This window comes from Protopterus annectens, chromosome 2.part2 (assembly GCF_019279795.1).
Source record: "Protopterus annectens isolate FY-2018-M chromosome 2.part2, PAN1.0, whole genome shotgun sequence".
Classification (NCBI taxonomy): domain Eukaryota; kingdom Metazoa; phylum Chordata; order Ceratodontiformes; family Protopteridae; genus Protopterus; species Protopterus annectens.
The window spans coordinates 373442305-373461200 of NC_056730.1; the positions used below are offsets into that span (position 1 = coordinate 373442305).

An 18896-nucleotide genomic window follows, 5' to 3' on the forward strand; every position below is an offset into this window, starting at 1 on the left:
AATCAGAAAGAGTAGAGGATCCTGTAATCAGTTGTGTGTGTGTGTGTGTGGGGGGGGGGGGGAGTCAAATTTTGGCAATGTGGCTGACCAGAAACACTGGTTTATGTAATTTTCATTGGAATATGCCCCCATCTGTTCAAATATTTGTGATTCTGTAAGTTAACAGAATCGATGTTTCTGCTTTTGTACTTTTATTTTGAACATTTGGCTGCCAGATGTATAGGCAATAAAAACATTTAAAACCATTTTTAAAAATGTATACACTGGTTAGCAACAATATGAAATGGGCTGTAATACTTGGTGCTAAAGTGAAAATGAAGTGTGACTTTAGTTAGTACACTAATTTGCTTATATGTTTCAGTTTGTGTCCAGCGTACCATGTATTTGATAATACTATTTTATGTTGCACTGCATTAAAAATTCAAATGATTGGATACTTGAGTACTGTTGTCATTGAACCAACACAGACTTCATGACTACTTCAACATTATTTTGAATTTCTTATTTGCACTGTTTTCATATTCCTATATATTTTTTAATTCACTTGTGACATTTTATACTTGTGTGTGTTCCTTTGTAGATTAGATTTTATTACATTTCTACAACCCTCATGTGACTGCTATAGCTGTTCCTGAAAATGTTGCAACTTCCACTGTTTCATTTTACATTTGTGGTTGCATTTGTCCTTCGTCATTAAGGAGAGATGTGTGTGTAGCCTCAGTATCTCGGACCTGATTTTCTTTTGATGTAAAATTATGTTTAGTGTGGGTGGATTATTTGAAATTGAAACTGTGAAGCATCTGATTCCCAGAATTGAACCACCCACTTCTAGCTTGTGGAGTTGGAGGTTTGAAGTTGCACTGTGCTGAATTGCAGCAGCCCTTCTGTTGGTTAATCATGCATGTGTTTAAAGTGATTTGGCAGCTGTAAATCACGGCATGTGGTGCATAAACAACTGAACATTATTTTTGCCCATTGGTGAATGTTTTCACCTTTAGGAAAAAAAAGTTTTAAAGTCTGGATTTTCCTTACACTGATGCCGCAGAGTAAAGGCAGTGAAATCTGACCTCCGGTGACATCAGTACAAGAAAAATATGTTTTGCATCCATAGACTTTAATGGGCGCGCCATCAGACATGCACAAAGGTGCCCCATTAAAGTCTATGGATGCAATGCATGTCAACTTAAGGTGATGTCAAGATAGAATATAGTAAATTTATTTGGGACACAAATCTTGGCTTTGGATGATTGTCAGCTGTTGAGGTGACATCCCGGCCACGTGCAGAAATGGGGAAAAAAGGGTTGTGGATGGATGGATTTGGAACATGGTTTATTAAAAATTTCATTAAGCTTTTTATTTAAAAATGTCCCAAAAATGTAAGGATGGACAAAATACATTACAACACTTGCCTCATTAAATGCAATGATGTGTATATATAAACGTCAGCAAATCACATTAAAATCATTATAGTCCTGCATTGTGATTAGTAACAAAAATTCATACAAGAATGTCATGTATTTTGCAAATGGGCGTAAAATTGTTTGTAATTTGAGCCTTGACTCAACTTTTCATGTACAATATTTTCGATAGGAAAATGCATCAAAGTACATTTGGGCTAAATGCATTTAACATATCAAGTGTTTACAGATAAATTTAGTTTAGAATGCTACCTGTTATTGTTTATAAATAGTCCATAGCATGATTTCATAATACATCTCTTTTACTTGCTAATGTTAATTGTATTTCTGGAAATTTGCCCATTAAAGGATCCCCCTGGTGTAGCCTGGTATAATGGATATATTTTTGAAATGTCAGTTCTATTGCATTAATGTGTAATTAAAGTGTTATATATGATTATAGTAGCTTTATGTTTTCATGCATTTTTTTTTGTGACAAACCAACTACTGTAGTTTCACATACAGCGAAGTATGGTCCTTGCCCATGGCAGTCTGTGACAAAGAGCCTGTAGGCTGACAAAGTGCAGTTCTTTGTGAATTGCTAAGTCTGAGTCTGGCAGAAACTCAGCAGACAGAACTAATTGGGGAGAAAAAGGATTTTATGCCCTCATCTCTCACTCTCTCTATTCCATCTTTTTTTACAAGACGGATATTGTTAAAGTACCTTGTTATTGTAAGATTTGTCTGTCTGTATTTTCTCATTGCATGAAATGTTTTTAACTTCTTGTCTTGCTCTGCAGGTCATTGAGAGCTTCTTCATGGTGGCTGGCAGAGAACCAAACCCAAGACACGCAACTCATCACAGTCGATGAGAAATTGGTAAGTTTTTTTGTAGCATACTGCTATGATACTGCCCTCGGGGCTGTGTCAGCACAATAGGCTTTTCAGTCAGGCATTCAGCACTGTTCTAGGAAATTTAGATTAGTATGGATTATGAAGCAAAAATAAAAACACTGTGAGACATTTATACTGGAAGTAGTAAGGCACACTGAGTCGTGTACGTTTAGAATATGTATGAGGAATATTCAGGAAAAAAGTAAACCTTGCTTAGCAGATGTAAAAGGTGTACTGTAGTATTCCTTAATGATGAAAGATCATCCTACATTTTGGCTTTGCCAGCCATGTTTCATCTGCGCTATAATTAGAACTATGGAAATGTGGTATTGTATAGTCAGTTATGAATATGTAATGCATGTTGCATAGAGGTTAGCTAAACATGCTTTTTTTGACCTTGCACTTGTTCTCATTTTTATTCATTATGCAAATTCTTTGAATTTTCCTTTTTAGAAACCATTTCACTGGAGAGAAGAAAACAGCCATTGACAAACCCAAATAGAAATGCTTGACAAACTAGACAGAGGGAGATATTTGGCACTAGTCTGTAGTTTTTAAAGATCAAAACACTACATGAGAGGCTAGGATTAAACTGATGACCTTTGTTTTCTCTCTTCTCACTCATTAGAGGGGGCGAGACTTTTCCCATGTATTTTCATTATCTGTTGAAATTTCAGTGCCTTGTTGGTACTCTTAGTTGAATACAGGGGGCATTTCAGATCTGAGCCACTAGTAAGCCCCTGACCAGAACTGTTTCCTGTCTCTTGGAGTCTGGGATTCCTCTGTCAATTCACTTTCCTCTCTGCTCCAGAGAGTTTTGGTTAAATTACAGATGGAATAGCTGTGCTGACCCTTTTTCTCACCCCCCCCCCCATTGAATCAGGTTTCATTATATCAGTAATTTGTCACTAGAACATTTCTGTACCCCATCCTCTTAAATAAAGCTTTGCTTTAAGTATGGGGCACTGTAATCAGACCATCCTTCTCATTCCCGTACTTCTTTTCTAATACCCACGACTCACTTTGAAATGACCTCAGAATAGTTAAATTTGTAAAGGTGGTTTAAAAGACTTGTATTTTGGTTAGGCTAGCCCCTGCAGACAGAACACTTTCTTTTGGTATTTTTATCAGCTGTGCATAAGGTCTATACTAGTCTAATGATCACTAGGGCCTTTTCAAGCCTAAGCATGCATCCAAAGTCTCTGACAAGTTTAAACAAGAGCTTGGGAGATAAAACATTTACAAGCAGTGGCCTGGGAGATGAACCATTTGCAGGCTGGCTGAGTCTTTTAGAAACATAGTTGCCAGACCAGGGATGAATTTCCCGTTCCCCATCCAGTTGACCAAATTGCACTTAAATTAGGTTAGGGAGGAACTATGCCTCACATTGATGGGAAGGGGAGGAACTATGCCTCACATTGACGGGAAGGGAATCATCTTCCATAGAAGGGGTAGTCTTAAGGATACATACCATTCTCTCAGTCAGGTCCTACTTATATCACAGGCAAAGTTTAAGTCTTTAGAACAGGTAATTCTGGTGGTGTTTGTTTTGTGGAGATGCAGGAGGTCCATCAGGGTGGGGTCTGGTAATACCTTGCATGACAGGCGTAGATCTTCCCTCAACAGCCTGTAGGAGACAGAATACAGGGATACAGACATGGGTGGCCTGCATAGGACATGTTACTTAACACTCTGTATTCTTTTAGTAAGGAGCCTCTGTGGACATTCCAGTTGTTGGCTGTGTCTGGTTAGGTGCATACCAAAGAGGGCATTGTACTTCGTGATAGGTCTGATGAATACTGAATACAGTGGAACAATGATCTCCTTTGACCTGGATGCCATACCTATGTATAAGTTGCACACATGGAATGACTAGATCTCTTCTGCAGACATGTGATGGTCAAAGGCTAGTTCATTGTTTGTGTATCCCCAGTCCCTGACTACTGGCTCAGCTTGTCAGTACGATGGTTACCGGGATAGACTACTTCCTATAGGATACTATTATGCATTTCTTGACATTCAGTTTTAGTTGATTTGTATCTTTTTCTTGTGAATGCTGTAGTTTTAGTTTTATAGTTGCCCAGTCTTTATTGTAAAGCACTTCATCCTGTTTTTTTGTGCTTTCCATTGATAGTATACGCTGGCAATACCTCTGCATTGAGAAACATTCTAAACCTGATAACCCCACACTTGCGCACATACACACAGACCTACATTTTGCATTGAAGAAACTTCATTTGGCTGTTTTAAAACTGTTTAAAACATGAGTGGAAATTTTTTATCTATGACAGAACATAACAGTCTGTCAGTTCATGAATGAGTTTCTGCGGCATTAATTTATGCTGTATAGCTAATGTTCAAAAAGTAGTTTGAAACATAGGTTTAAAAGACTGACAGAGGTTTGACAGCTACACCAGAAGTCTGTTGCTGTTAGTACCAAGTGATGTTTTCTTGCCACGTATGAGCAAATATGTGCTGAAGAAATGGAAAGGTACACAAGATTTATCAGAACACAGACTATTGAAGGCTCTTTGTTGTGTTCTGAAGATGCAGTATACTGTTTTACCAAAATGCAGATAAGTTTTCAGGATGTTCTTCGTCTTCCCTTGCTGCAGTCCTGACAATTGGGGTATAGTCCGCGTCCCAGTCGGCCCGAATACCAGAGTATAAGGCTGACGTCGGTCATGGCGCCTTAGACTGGCGTCAGTACGTCAGGGTACTAATGCGCATGACCGACGTCATTTCCTCAGTCTTTTTTGCCGCATGGTCCGATGCAGAAGCAATTTTGCGAGTGCAGGTTGGCGTTCTGAGATTTTCCGAAACCGGAGTTTCAGACCGAGTACAGAGTTGGCTAAGTAACCCGTTGGAACATTTTGGTTTTTCTTGCCTCAGTATATTACGGATGTCAGAAAAGTGAATAACTGTATTTTTTGTGGGAAGCAGATACCGCATAGGGATTATCATACATTGTGTATACCTTGTTTAGGGCCTGGGCACGCCGTGGTTGGTTGCCGCTCTTGTGCTAGATTTAATAAGCGCACTATTAAGAGGAGGCTTGATTGTGCTAGGTTAGTGTTTGGGAAGCGTTGCAATTATACTATGCCGTCGGATGCTCCGGCGCCTGCTTCATCTAAGAAGCGCAAGGACAAAACAGTGAAGTCTAGGGTGAGGAACCGGCAGTCCCGGACGTCGGTCCTTTAGAAGGCTCAGGAGCCAGAGGTTTTGCCAGGAGTCTCTATGGAGTCTCAGGCAGATACTTTACTGTTACAGGATGTGCCCTCTCAGGAAGTAGGCCAGGCTGAGGGGCTTCTCAGGTAACTGTTCTTCCCTCTCTTCCCAAGGTAGTTAGGGCCTCTCCTTCTGTTTCCAGAGCTTCTTTTAGAGGAAGGCCAAGTTCAGCCTCTGTGGGGCTTCTCCTAGCATTTCGGGCTCTGTGCCTAAGAAACATATGCTTAAAATGGCTGAAGATTTGATTACTCTGATTAGAGGTTCTATGCCCCACCTGATAAGAGGCCTAGGGTGGAACAGGAGTTTGATAGTTTTGAACAGTGTTCACAGGCTTCAGAGTCTTCTGTGGAAGACTTGCAAGAGTTTCCTGCTTATTCTGATTCTGATGTGGATGATTCCACTCCTTCAGCTTCTCCTCCTGAGGATTTTTCATTTTCAGAGACTCTTCACTCCATGAGCGAGCTCTTTAAATGGGAAAGCCTACATTACTCTGACTCCAGAAAAAGGCTTAGGGAATTCTTGTTTTTGCCTCAGCATAGGCCCTTAGCTATTCCTCCTGTGTTGAATGTGGTGGAGGATGTTTATGCAGAGGCTTCTCTGAACCCTGATTCCTTGCCTCCTGCTCCTGTTAAGCCTGATAGGTATTATAGGGTGGCCGAAGCTCATAAGTATTTGTTTAAGAGTCCCAGGGCGGACCCAGAAACTGTTTCTCAGGGGCCTAAAGGTGTTAAAGCTTCTGTTGTTAAAAATCCTGTCCCCTCTGATAAAGAGGCAAGGGCTTTGGATAGGTGGGGTAAGAAAGTATATACTTCTTCCACTCTAGCCATGAGGGCGTTGAATTGTCAATTTCATATGCTGAAATATCAGAATTATCTCCTTTCACAATTGAAATCTAAGGTGGATGCTTTGGCGGAAGGTATTGAGTGTAAAGAATTGCTGGATTTGGTTCATGTGTCTGAACAAGTGGGTAAGCATTCTTTGCAGTGTGGTTTTGATGCTGTTCAGGCCTCCTCGAGGGTGGCTGCTACTAGTTCTGTTCTTCGCAGACATGCATGGTTGAAGGATCAGAATTTAGCTGAGCATGTTAAGACCAGGATTTTGGATGCTCCTTTACAGTCTGATGTGTTGTTTGGACCGCCTGTGGAAGCAGTTTTAAAGAAAATGGAGGACAAAGCTAAGTCTATGCAGACTGTTAAAGATTTTTTGCAGGTGCAACCTCCGAAGTTTAGTAGAAATTGGCCTGCTAAGGGGTGGACATATCCTGCTTATGGTTCCCAGTCTAGGGGTAGATCTAGGCGTGGTAGGGGCAGGGCTCAAGGTTCGTTTAGGCCTAGATCAGACAGTTCACCTGCTCAGACTTCTGGTGAGGGCAGGGGTCAGTCCTTTCGTAAGCAGACCCAATGACCTGCCTTTTCAGCTGCCAGTGGACTCTCGTCTGGCAGCTCCTTTGGGAGGAAGATTGTCTCTTTTCAAAGAAAATTGGGATTTAATCACTCAAGACAGATGGGTGCTGGATATCATTCATCACGGGTACAGATTTTATTTCCACACAATGCCCCTTTCAAAGGCATGCCAGATGTTCCTCCTCCACAAAGAAAAGAGGCTCTCAAGCAAGTTTCTCAGTTACTCCAGATAGGGGCTATTCAGCCAGTCCCTGTATCAGAAAGGGGCTTGGATTTTATTCTCGCCTGTTCCTAGTACCAAAGAAGGGGAACACGTGGAGACCAATTTTGGATTTATCTATCCTCAACACTTATCTGGACATTCCCAAGTTCAAGATGTTGACGTTACAGCAACTGTTACCTCTGCTGGGCAAGGATCACTGGATGGTAACTTTGGATCTCAAGGAAGCTTACCTTCATGTGCCCATAAGGCTAAGTTGCAGACAGTATCTGCGGTTTGAACTGGAGATTTTCATTATCAGTTCTCTGCATTGCCCTTTGGCTTATCTACTGCCCAGAGTATTCACAAAGGTTCTGGCTCCAGTGATAGCTTACTTCAGGCTTCAAGGCATTCAAATTTATCCTTACTTGGACGACTGCCTGATTCTGGCTCAAGAAAAGGAACACCTTCTACAGCATCTGGAATATGTCATAGCAGTGCTAAGATGCCTAGGGTATTCTGTGAACGAAATAAAGTCCAGTCTAGTACCCTCTCAAGACATGTGCTTTCTGGGTGTGAGACTGAATACAGCAGCCCAGATGGCCTTTTTAACCCCGGACAAACAAAAGAGTCTGTCACTTTACTTCCATCAACTATCTCATCAGTCCGTGCTGACTGCAAGGACAGTCCTTCAAGCATTAGGGTTCATGGCATCTTGTATTCTAGTGCTTCCCAATGCCAAACTGCATATGAGGAAGCTGCAATGGTATCTCATAAATGTATGGACACAGCACTGCCAAGATTTGGACACTGTCATTCAAATAATACCTTGCCTTCAAAAGGAATTCTTGTGGTGGGCTCAGGAATGTCACCTAAACAAGGGACTCTCTGTGACCCGGCCAGAGGCGAGTCAGATTTTAACGACAGATGCCTCGGACACTGCTTGGGAGCTCATCTAAATGGAAAGTGGATACAAGACAAGTGGCCTGCCAGACTACAGCATCTACATATCAACATGAAGGAGATGTTAGCAGTCCAGTTTGCATTGATGGCGTTCAAAGAGTTACTTCTTCCAGGGCAGGTGTTGATTCTGACAGACAACACAACTGTCATGTGGTACATCAACAAGCAAGGGGGAACACATTCTTATCCTCTATGCAGGCAAGCAATGATTTTATGGGAGATTGCGTTAAGCCTGCAACTGACTCTTCAGGCAAGGTTTCTGCCAGGAGCACAGAACTCCCTAGCAGATGTATTAAGCAGACAAATCATGGATCCCCACAGTGGAAACTGGATCTTCATGTATTTCAGAAATTGACAGTGTCATGGGGAACTCCAGACATAGATCTGTTCGCTTCTCCACTAAACCACCAGCTGCCAAGGTATTGCACAAAGGGGTTTCATCACACAGCTTGGAAAGTGGATGCTCTGTCTTTCAGTTGGAAAAACCTTCATGTCTATGCCTTTCCACCTCTACCTCTTCTTCCAAAGGTATTACTAAAGGTCAGACAGGACAGGCCAAGGATGATTTTGATAGCTCCAGATTGGCCTCGACAACACTGGTACCCACTTCTAAGGAGTCTTGTAAAGAAGCCTCCATGGCCTTTACCTCTGATTCCTCATTTGTTATCTCAGAAGGACGGTCATCTGCTCAATGTCAAGCTTCAATCTCTTCATCTCACAGCTTGGCATATTCTGTGTTGAAGCATGGTAGCTCTCAGCTTCCTCAACAAGTTTTAAATGTAATTAGGGAAGCTAGAAGGCCTAGTACTAGGAGAGTGTGCATGAAAAATGGAAGAGATTTTTATTTTGGAGTACAGCAAAGAATTTGGAGATTTCAGAGCCTAATTTGAGTGTGGCTCTTCAATATCTTACTGAATTATTGGACAAAGGTTTGTCCTTCTCTTCCATAAAGATTCATGCTGCAGCAATTTCAGCTCACTATGATTGTGACCCACCTTTGTTTTCGCATCCTTTGTTCAAGCAGTTTCTTAGAGGGCAAAGAATATAAGACCCCCACGTAGAGCTCCTACTCCTGCTTGGGATCTCAATTTTGTGTTGGAAAAACTTACTCTACAACCTTTTGAGCCTGCAGCTACTGCTGAATTGAAATATTTGTCATGGAAGACTGCTTTTCTGTTGGCTATTACTTCTGCAAGAAGGGTGTCTGAGTTGCAGGCCCTTATGGCAGTAGAGCCCTTTTGATTTTCCATAAGGACAGGGTATCATTACGTACTAATCCTTCCTTTATGCCTAAGGTGGTTTCTAGTGTGGCTTTAAACCAAACTATTCATTTGCCTACGTTCTTTGCAGATCCTCAAAATAAAGGGGAAAAGATTTTGCACACTTTAGATGTACACAGGCAATTGCGTTATTATTTGAGCAGGACTAAAGATTTTAGGCAGTCTCAGCAGTTACTTGTTTCTTTTGCTTTGAGTTCACAGGGCAAGCCTGTGTCAAAACAAACTATTTCTAGGTGGATTGGCTTTTGCATTGCATTTTGTTATTCCCATCATGGCAAAGAGGTTCCAGCTGGGATTAGGCCTCATTCCACTAGGGCTACTGCCACTTCAACAGCATTTCTAAGGGGGGTGGCAACTAAGGATATTCTGGAAGCAGCTACTTGGAGTTCAGTGCATACTTTCTCTAGGCATTATCACCTGCCTATATACTCTAAGTCTAGAGCTGGTTTTGCCACAGCTGTTTTACAAGGCATGTTGTCAGCTCCTGCTACTTTATAATTTGCCAGCCTCCCTTACCTCTGCTTTGGGATTCTACCCAATTGTCAGGACTGCAGCAAGGGAAGACGAAGAACATAGTACAGTTTTGTACCTACCATAAATGTAGATGTTCGAGGATTCCCTTGCTGCAGTCAATTCTCCCTCCTTCCCCTCTGTGTTTCAGGGTGGTTGTGTAGGTGAGTTTTCATGCTTATATTTTTTGTATGTATTACTGTATATATTGTACATGTTTTTTGGTGCAGGTTGTTTTTGGGACTTGTCTTTTTGGGTCTTCTGACATCTGGGGCAAGAAAAGACTGAGGAAATGACGTCGGTCATGCGCATTAGTACCCTGACGTACTGACGTCAGTCTAAGGCGCCATGACCGGCGTCAGCCTCTCTGGTATTCGGGCCGACTGGGACGCGGACTATACCCAATTGTCAGGACTGCAGCAAGGGAATCCTCGAACATCTACATTTATGGTAGGTACAAAACTGTACTTTTCTTTTACATTTCTATCTGCTAAGCAGTGCTGCCTTTCCCAGGTTACTGGAGTGTTCTGAACATAGGAGCTACACTCCCTCTGTCTCTGTGTCTCTCTCTAGCTTGTAGAAAGATTTTCCTTGGGCAACCCCCCCCCCCCCGGTCCATCTTACTGTGCCTAGTTGAAGTGAACTTTTGTCTACCTGTTTTTGATCCCTTTGTTTCCTTTAGACACTGCAAGCTTCATTAGTGCCTAGGCACGGGATCTTCTGTTTAGAATCTAATGGGAGAGCAGCTACAGAGGGAGGAGAAGTAAATAAAGCTGTGCAGGCTAATAAGCTAAGAATGTTATGCCTGTAATGTTAGTCTTCCATTTGATAGTGCTGTTTTCAGTCTGTGGTGTTAAGTCATCCGGTTTTACAGATTACTGGCTAAGTTAGTCTTGTATGTTATTTCTGTGCATAATAATTGCAGTTCTTTGTGTATGAGATTTGATTTGAATATTCTCTTTAATTCTGCTGTTACCATTTTGTAACATCTATTTGGTTTGAGTTAGTCCAGTATATTATGAATACATCCTTGAATACCTTGAAGGAAGTGTCCTACAGTATTTGAGCAATGGCAGTATGGAAGGTATTTCTAAACCAAGCCCTTTCATGTTTACTTTACTTTTCAGTTGTCTCATTCTTGTTAGTCTAAGCTGCTGTTTTTAGTGTTTGCGTTCTAGAAGTGCAGGTTATCAGATCTTTGGTCTTTGACAGTAGGTAGCTGTATTGATTGAGGCATGATCAAATCACAGTATTGTACTGTGTGAATTCTATATGTGTTTGCTTGTGTAAAATTCAGTGTTCTTATCTCCACCCTTAAAGATTCAGACAGGGATATGGCTTTATCTAGTAGTCCATTGCGATTTCATTGAGTGGGAGTGCCCTTGAAAATCTACAGCTCCTGGTAAGGAGCAAACCTTTCTTCAGAGACCTTTTGTTCCTTTATTAAGCCATGTCAATTGTGCTCTCCAGCAGTCACCTTTTGAGATGATTTCTGAAGCTTCTGTCTGTGGATAATGGATTGTCATTTACTGTGCAAGAAAGGTCATGGACTTGCTAAGTTTATCTGTTGAGCCTTCCTTTCTCATTTCTTCAGGATGAGTAGCTTTGAATTGCTGTTCCTGTTCTGTTCATTCAGAAAGTCAACTCATTCTTTCAAATCAACTAGGAAATATCCCTTCTGAAGTCCTACATTTCTAAGGAGGATTGGCATTCTTTTTCTTTCTTCTTCCTTAGTGATGTCACAATGAGACTTCAGTATTGTCCAAATAAAAGTAATAACTTGTTTCTTTCTGTATTTTGCTGTCTTACGCTTACTGATGATTTTGATTTTTAATTTGAATTGCTTGCATATCCCTTGTGGTCCAGTGTTAGGTGATGGGGATACCTGTACCTTAGTACTTAGAAAATGTGGTGTGAGCACAGATACACTAGGTAATGTAGTTGCATTGCTTTTGTGCGTACACTACCCATAAAACCACACAACAAAATTCTTTAAGCTACAAAATAGGTCATTATATATGACAAATTGAAATATAAAGTCTTCAAGATAATTGTGTAAAGTAAATAAAATATTACGTTATTTGTTTAATGTAGCTAATAAGTATTAGAATGTATTTCCTTCAGAATTTAAACAAAGTGCTTATTACTGTATGCATCTCCACAGACTGAAGAAACAAACATCAGTTACATTTGTTGGTATATGTGCCTGTATAAATATAGTACTTTTTGAGTGTTTCTATCCAATTTGGACCATCTTTCGTAGCTCAAAAATATGGAGAATCTTATTTTGTTTATTTCCTTATACACGTTATAGTTCATACTGATTTGTTTTCATTAATTGTTTTTTTTTTCTGCATCATTTTGATGCTGTCATTTGTTATGTTTAGCTATCTGTGCTATGACAACGTGAACTTCAAGTTTAGCCTGCTCCATTATCAGACCAACTGATAGTTCCATTTCTTGGAGAGTCCTTTTATAAGTATTTATATAAATAAATCGTGTTCATTGTAGGTGTCTTGTTGAATTTGGCAGGTATAGAAAAAAAGACATTACAATAAACCTTAATTTGCGGAGAACATTTCAAATTTTACTTTGTGGTTCCAGTTTGTCTCAAAATATTTGTTAGATGTTAGTTTGGTTTATTTTTTGTGTGTATATGCATGAAAGTTTGTCCAGGGAAAACTTTTTCTCCATCTAATAGTGTGTGCATATGGGGGTGCAGTGCATGTATTGACATTTGTTCCACCCACCTTAAAAATCCAAAAGAGTGCGGACGTGTACTTTTTTAAAATCTTGTGACCAAATTTCTTACCTGCATTTTAAAATTAGTGGGCTTGGTGTTGAAGTAGCAGTCTGGTGGTTGAGTAATCATAGAAGTAGGATATCTGTACATGTTAAGCATACAGGCTTTGATATTAAATCTGAACACAGACAATACTGATGAAACAGATTTCCTGCAATTCTAATGTGTTTGCTTCTATAAGGCTTAAAATGGAATCAAATAATTGGAATTTTTTAATCACTTGTATTTAGAACCAAAGGTGTGTTACTGGTGTCTTATGCATTTGCAGAATAAATATCAGCATTTTATGCTTCTTGGAATTGTCCTTTACATTTATGGATAGGCGAACATGGGAAAAGCCGAGTTTGAGAAATTTTTTTTATTATATGATCATATTTAAATCTTGACTATATAAAAAGTTGCAAACACTAAATTTGCACTGATGTCTTTCAGTATGGTAGAAAAATGGTGATGAGTGTTGATAAAACTGGCTGTGTTTTAGTTGTCACAAACTTGTTTTTGGATGAGGATGTTGTGAGTCCCACTACCCAATAGGAGTTGGTTTTTACTTTTAACCATCAACACTGTCATGCGGTATTGGAGGTGTGTGCCTTCAGCTAAGACATTCAGATGAATTTACTGCTGCCCATCATGGTGTTGGTGGTTGATTTTTGGGATGCAGTCAGTTGTGGACTATCTTTATGTACTTTGAGACTGCCTCTTTTGCAGCACTATAGCACCATAATTTTTTGTTTGACTTAAGACATCAGTTGTTCCTTTCATTCAAGGCCTTCTTATCCATTGCTTATTTAAAGCTGTAGAATCTGTAGTTTATAAAAAAAAATGCATAAAAGTGGAGTCTTTTTTTCTTCGCAGCAGCAGAGTAATAGATGATTTGTAACATGCTTGTAGCTCTGCTGTACTTGATAATTGTTTTATTAACCGTTAACACTGATTGACAGAATTTGTATGTCCTGAATGTTTGCAAGGATGTGTTTTACACACATGACAATACTTAATGCTTCTTTATTGCCATTGGAATTCAAAAGTTTCTGGCACTGTAAGCACATGGGTAGATTGAACATTTTTGAAGATTTTATCACACTTTTAACCCATCTACTGTTTGAACACACATTATTTAAATGTAGGGAATATAGTACTGTAGGAAACCTGTAAAACGCAAAAAAAAGGAAAAAGCGCACCAAAGTAACCGCACTTTATTAGATCTCCAAAAAAAGCCACAAGTAATCCAACCAGATATAAACGCTTTAAAACCATACAATGCGTTTTCGTCCACTAAACAGTGAGACTTCATCAGACAATTGAGTAAAATTTAATTAGTCTTTATATAATGAGATTTAAAATCAAATGACCAGTAAAAACTTTTGCATTCTGGCTAAGGAAACCTAGGAAACCTACCACTTTTAGGTGCACAGTGTTCTTGTACATAGATTTCCTTGTGTTTTTTTTTTTTCTTAATCAGTGCTGTAAGAACTTTTCAGTTAGGTGTTCCAGTGCCATACATTTGTTTTTACTGGGAATAGGCAGTGTCTATTTACAGTGGAGGCCTGGAGAGAAATGATTCATTATTAGCACAGTAAGAGTTTATAGGTAAAAATAAATAATGCAAACAATGTTCTTAGTTTTGATAATCTGCTGCAGTAGCCAGAGCTATATGGGGTTATATCCTTCCAAGGATATAACAGCCCAACAGCTTCCAAAGCTTCAGGGCACTTCCCACATGTCAAGGTGTCAATCAGCTCTATATGACCTGACTAAAAGACAAGTGTGATTACAAAACCATTCAGAACTTTACTGCCACCAAGGAGTACACTCCTTTAAGGCTTCTGAGGTTTGAAAGTTGGCTTGTATTTTTCTTTGCTGAGCAGATAAGTTCCTTGGGGGGGCTTCCATTTTCTTATATATATATATATATATATATATATATATATATATATATATTGTGTGTGTGTGTGTATGTATGTGCATATATATATATATATATATATATATATATATATATATATATTTATGTTTTATTAAATTATCGTGAATCTAGGAGTGCTGTATTGTAATGGACAGTATTGAGACTGAAATGTACTTTTAAACGGAGCACTTGTTTATTCTGTCCGTTTTAAAATAGTGTAAACTAACTGGTCATATATTTTCTGTGGAGAAATTGTGTTTAATTTTACATTGTGGGGCTGCCATAGAGTTTGAAAGTGCTTTTTACTGTGTTTTTCTGTCAAAAAAGTGACTTCTGTGGACTGGTAGTTTTACTGGCGTTTGCTGCTCATCTTTCCTGGGAAAGAAGCATAACACTCTGCTTGACCATGGAACGTTGGTCCCATGGTCGTTTTTTTTTTCCAGCCACAAAAAGTTTAGCAAACAACCTTTGCTGCCACAGCAGGCTGGAACTTTGTGTCAGCTGCAGGTGGGTGAGACTGCTGTGGCCATTTGTTGTACCTCAGACCACTCATCTTTTAACGTGAATCCCTATTTTGTAGCACCTATAGTCCCCATGGACTGGGGTTAGTCACGTTCTCTGAGGCTGTTGGCGTCCCCTCAGTGGAAAAGGGGGAGACATTCTTGTCAGTCTTGGGAAACAGAATAGGGGAGGCTTCTCTGTTATGTCAGAATGCTATGCCCATCTCTAGGGAAGCAGTGTCTGACATTAGAAACACTGTTGGCCCCATTTTTCCTGTCAAAAGGAAACCAAAAAACAAACCTGTATCTACTCCTCTTTAAATTTCTTTGGGCAGGAGTAGTTTACAGGGACTGGCTCATGGTTTAACTTGAGCTGTTGATCCTTATTGCAGAGTAGTTTCTGGTAAAAGAGGGATACCTTTTTTCCTGAAGAGATTCAGGATTCTAAATCTGAACAGGAACATGTAGGGACAGATTCATTTTTTCCCCCAGATTTCTGATTCAGCTCAAAGGAGAGCTCAGTTTCTGATTCTTCTTGTGGGGGGTTTCGTCTTCCTCTGAAACTATTGCTAGAATGTCTCAGTGTTTTCAGTCCCTCAGAGAATACTACGAGTTGTTACAGAATGATTTTTCAGAACCTTTATGCATTCCTCCAGTCCAGTCCTATCCTGTGTGCTTTATAGAATGTGTGTATATTACTGCCTGCAGTTTTTCATATAGTTAGCCAGGTTTTCCTAAAAAGTCAGATAGGCTGTTTAAAGTTCCTCAGTCCTTTAAATTTGTATAAACTATCCCCAAACCTGACTCAGCAGCTGTAGCCTTACTTGATCCCACTGCAGCTAATTAATCACTTAGTTAATTCTGATAAGGATGGGAAAATTATTGATGAGTATTGGGGGGGAGGGTATATTTCTGCAGCTTTGATTTTCAGAATTTTAAATTGTCAGGCTCGTATGTTAGTTTGTTGTGACATATTGTGAAAGTATGAAGAATGTTTATATGTAGTTTCTTCTTGTGAAGAATGGGTTAGGAGTTGGCATAATGGTAAGGGTGTTTACCTCATGGACAAAGTACAGGATTTGATTCTTACCTTTGAGGTACATTGACTAGGCTTAAAAAATTGACAGGAATAACTAGCCTAATACTTGAGAACCTAAAAAAGAAATCGCACAACAATGGAGAAAAGAAAAATCCCTGCATCTGATTAACTGTTGGTGAGAAAATAGAAACCACACTGGCAATAATTTAAATACAAAAAGAAGTGACTTGTGAGCTAAAACCTGTGGGGAATTGAACTTAATGTGCTTAGACTTCCTTCATTACTGTTGAAGGTTGATATAATTAAGGTGTTTCCCTCACAGACACAAGTTACAGGCTTTGATTCTGACCTCTGAGAAAAAAAAGGTTAGGTTTAAAAAATGTCCCAGAAGGGAAGCCTAGCCCTAGTAGTTGCCTAAAAACCTAAGAAAAAAATTCTTTAACTTCTATTGTACAACTCATTGTTTGCAGTGTTTGTGATTCTGTTGACAATAGTTCCAGGGCTATTGCCACTGGCATGGTTTTAAGGAGGCTGCCTTGGCTGCATTCTGAGAATGCCCAAATTTTCCCTTGGCTAGGAATTTGGTGTTTGGCCTCTAGAGGTGATCAAAAAAGTGTGATGAAAGGGACAAGCTGATCCAGGGAATCTCAAAGACATTTCAGCCCTCCTTTTCTGAATCGTCCAAGCGATTGTCTTTCTTTTCATCTAGTTTTGGCAAAAAAAACCCAGAATAAATGGTCTTTACAGAATTCCAGTAAATGGACATTTAAGAAGTGGCAAGGGGGTTCCAAAAAGTAGTCTCAAGGGGGTTCCAAAAAGTAGTCTCAAACCTATCAAAATGAAGTACTGTTCAAAATAACTTGTGGCTGCCTCCCACCCTAGCCCATATTCTCTTCCTGAAAGTCTGAAACTCCATTTTTCTTTTTGGCAACAGATTGTTTCAGACAAATGGGTTCTGAAAATCATTCAGCAGGCTTACAGATGGCAGTGGGAGGAAATTCCTCTTTCCAGAGGGTCATTCCTGATATTGCAGATCAGACTCTCTCTCTTCTTTTTGTGTTCGTGACATGCTGTGTCAAGGAGTGATAGAATTAGTTCTTCCTTCCCAGGTGGGAAGGGGTTTATTCAAGGATGTTCCTTGTGTCAAAGAAAGAAAATGCTTTTGGAGACAAGTTCTAGATTTTTCTTTCCTAAGCGGTTTGTCATTGTGCCCAAATTCAAAATGCTGTCACTTCACAACCTGTTATATTTTCTTCTTCCTTCAAGTTTCCTGTTAACACCAGACTTAAAAGATGCTTATCACATCCCTGTTTATCCAGACTTCAGGCGTTCTTAAGGTTTTGTGTGTCTGGATCACATTATCAGTTCTATGCCTTACCCTTTGGATTATCTACTGCACAAAGAGTGTTCACAATGCGTCTAGCTCCAGTAAAAGCTCATTGCAGGCTATAGGGTATCCACATTTTTCCATATTTAGATGACTTGCTTATCTTTGCAGTCTTTTTTAAAATGCCAGGTGTTTTTCTCTCTCTCTTGGTTGAGTGCTCTCTTGCACAAGCTGGGATTCCAGGAGAACATCCAAAAGTGTTTTTTGATTCCCTCACACAGGATTGTGTTCCTGGGATGTTATCTAAATCCTTCAGTTCAAAGAACTTTTCTTGCACAGGAAAAAAATAGATGTTTATCTAGATTTATTTCTAAAATTTTCCACTCCGACTTCAGTCACTGAGAGGGAATGCCTCAGAATTTTGGGTGTCATAGCATCTATGGTTCTCATGATACCTCTGGCAAGACTCCAAATGAGAAGGATATAGTGCTGTCTGAAATCTCTGTGGTCCAAGCATCAACACCCTTTATCTTTTCAGAGCCCAGTACTGAGGATTGTCAGAAGAGAAACTTTTTGTGTAGATACAGATATCTTTAAATTCAGGTCTCCCCTTCTCCATCCCTACTGCAAAGCAGTCAGTCACCATAGACGCTTTGGACTTTACTTGGGAGCTGTTTCAGAATGGATAAAAGTCCAGGGGGTGTGGGACACCAAGGATAGATGCAAGTGCATAAATATGATCAAGGAGATGCTTGCCCTGATCAAGGCTCTCATCTCTATCAGCCGTCTTTGGTCCCCGAGATGTGTTCAAATTGTTACAATCACGGTCATGTGATACATCAACAAGCAAGGGAGATTCAAGTCTTACCCTTCTTTGCAGACTAACCATGCTAGTGTGTGATATAACTTCACAGCAAAGTCTCACTCTACAGGCATCCTGCAATCTGTCGGAGCAAAATTGTGTGGGAGCAGGACCACAGTGAAGCCTAAAGAATGGAAATTAAATCAAGGGATCTTCCAAGATTTGATCCAGCTGTGGGGAGCTCCTCAAGTAGATTTCTTTGCCTTCTGTCTGAATAATCAGCTGACAAAATTCTATTTCAGGATTCCATGGCAAGAAGGCCTGAAAAGTCTGTACCTTTTCCTTTTCTGTGAACAAGAATGTTGTGTATTCCTTTCTACCTTTCCACTAATATCCAGAGTACGTTTGAGGAATTGGAAGGAATCCTCCAAGATCATTGTGGTAACCCCCATCTAGTCCAGGCAGTCATGGTTCTCCCTTCTTTTGGAAATGTCCAAGGGTAATTCACCGCAAACTTCCTCACAGAATGGATCTACTTGCACAAAAACAGGGGTGCTTGATTCTTCTGACATCAATCATTTTCAGTTGACTGCCTGGATGATGGCGTCTTAATTTTCTTTTAGGCACGTTTTTATGGACATGCAG

General features: G+C 39.9%; 1 protein-coding gene across 1 annotated transcript in view; it reads left to right on the plus strand.

The window, feature by feature from the left end:
* NDUFS4 (NADH:ubiquinone oxidoreductase subunit S4) overlaps positions 1 to 18896 on the plus strand; it is an 849665-nt gene that overhangs the window by 256916 nt on the left and 573853 nt on the right. Inside the window, exon 2 of the mRNA XM_044064420.1 lies at positions 2198 to 2276. Within this exon, the coding sequence (XP_043920355.1) occupies positions 2198 to 2276 (79 nt within the window). The remainder of the gene's footprint in view (positions 1 to 2197; positions 2277 to 18896) is intronic.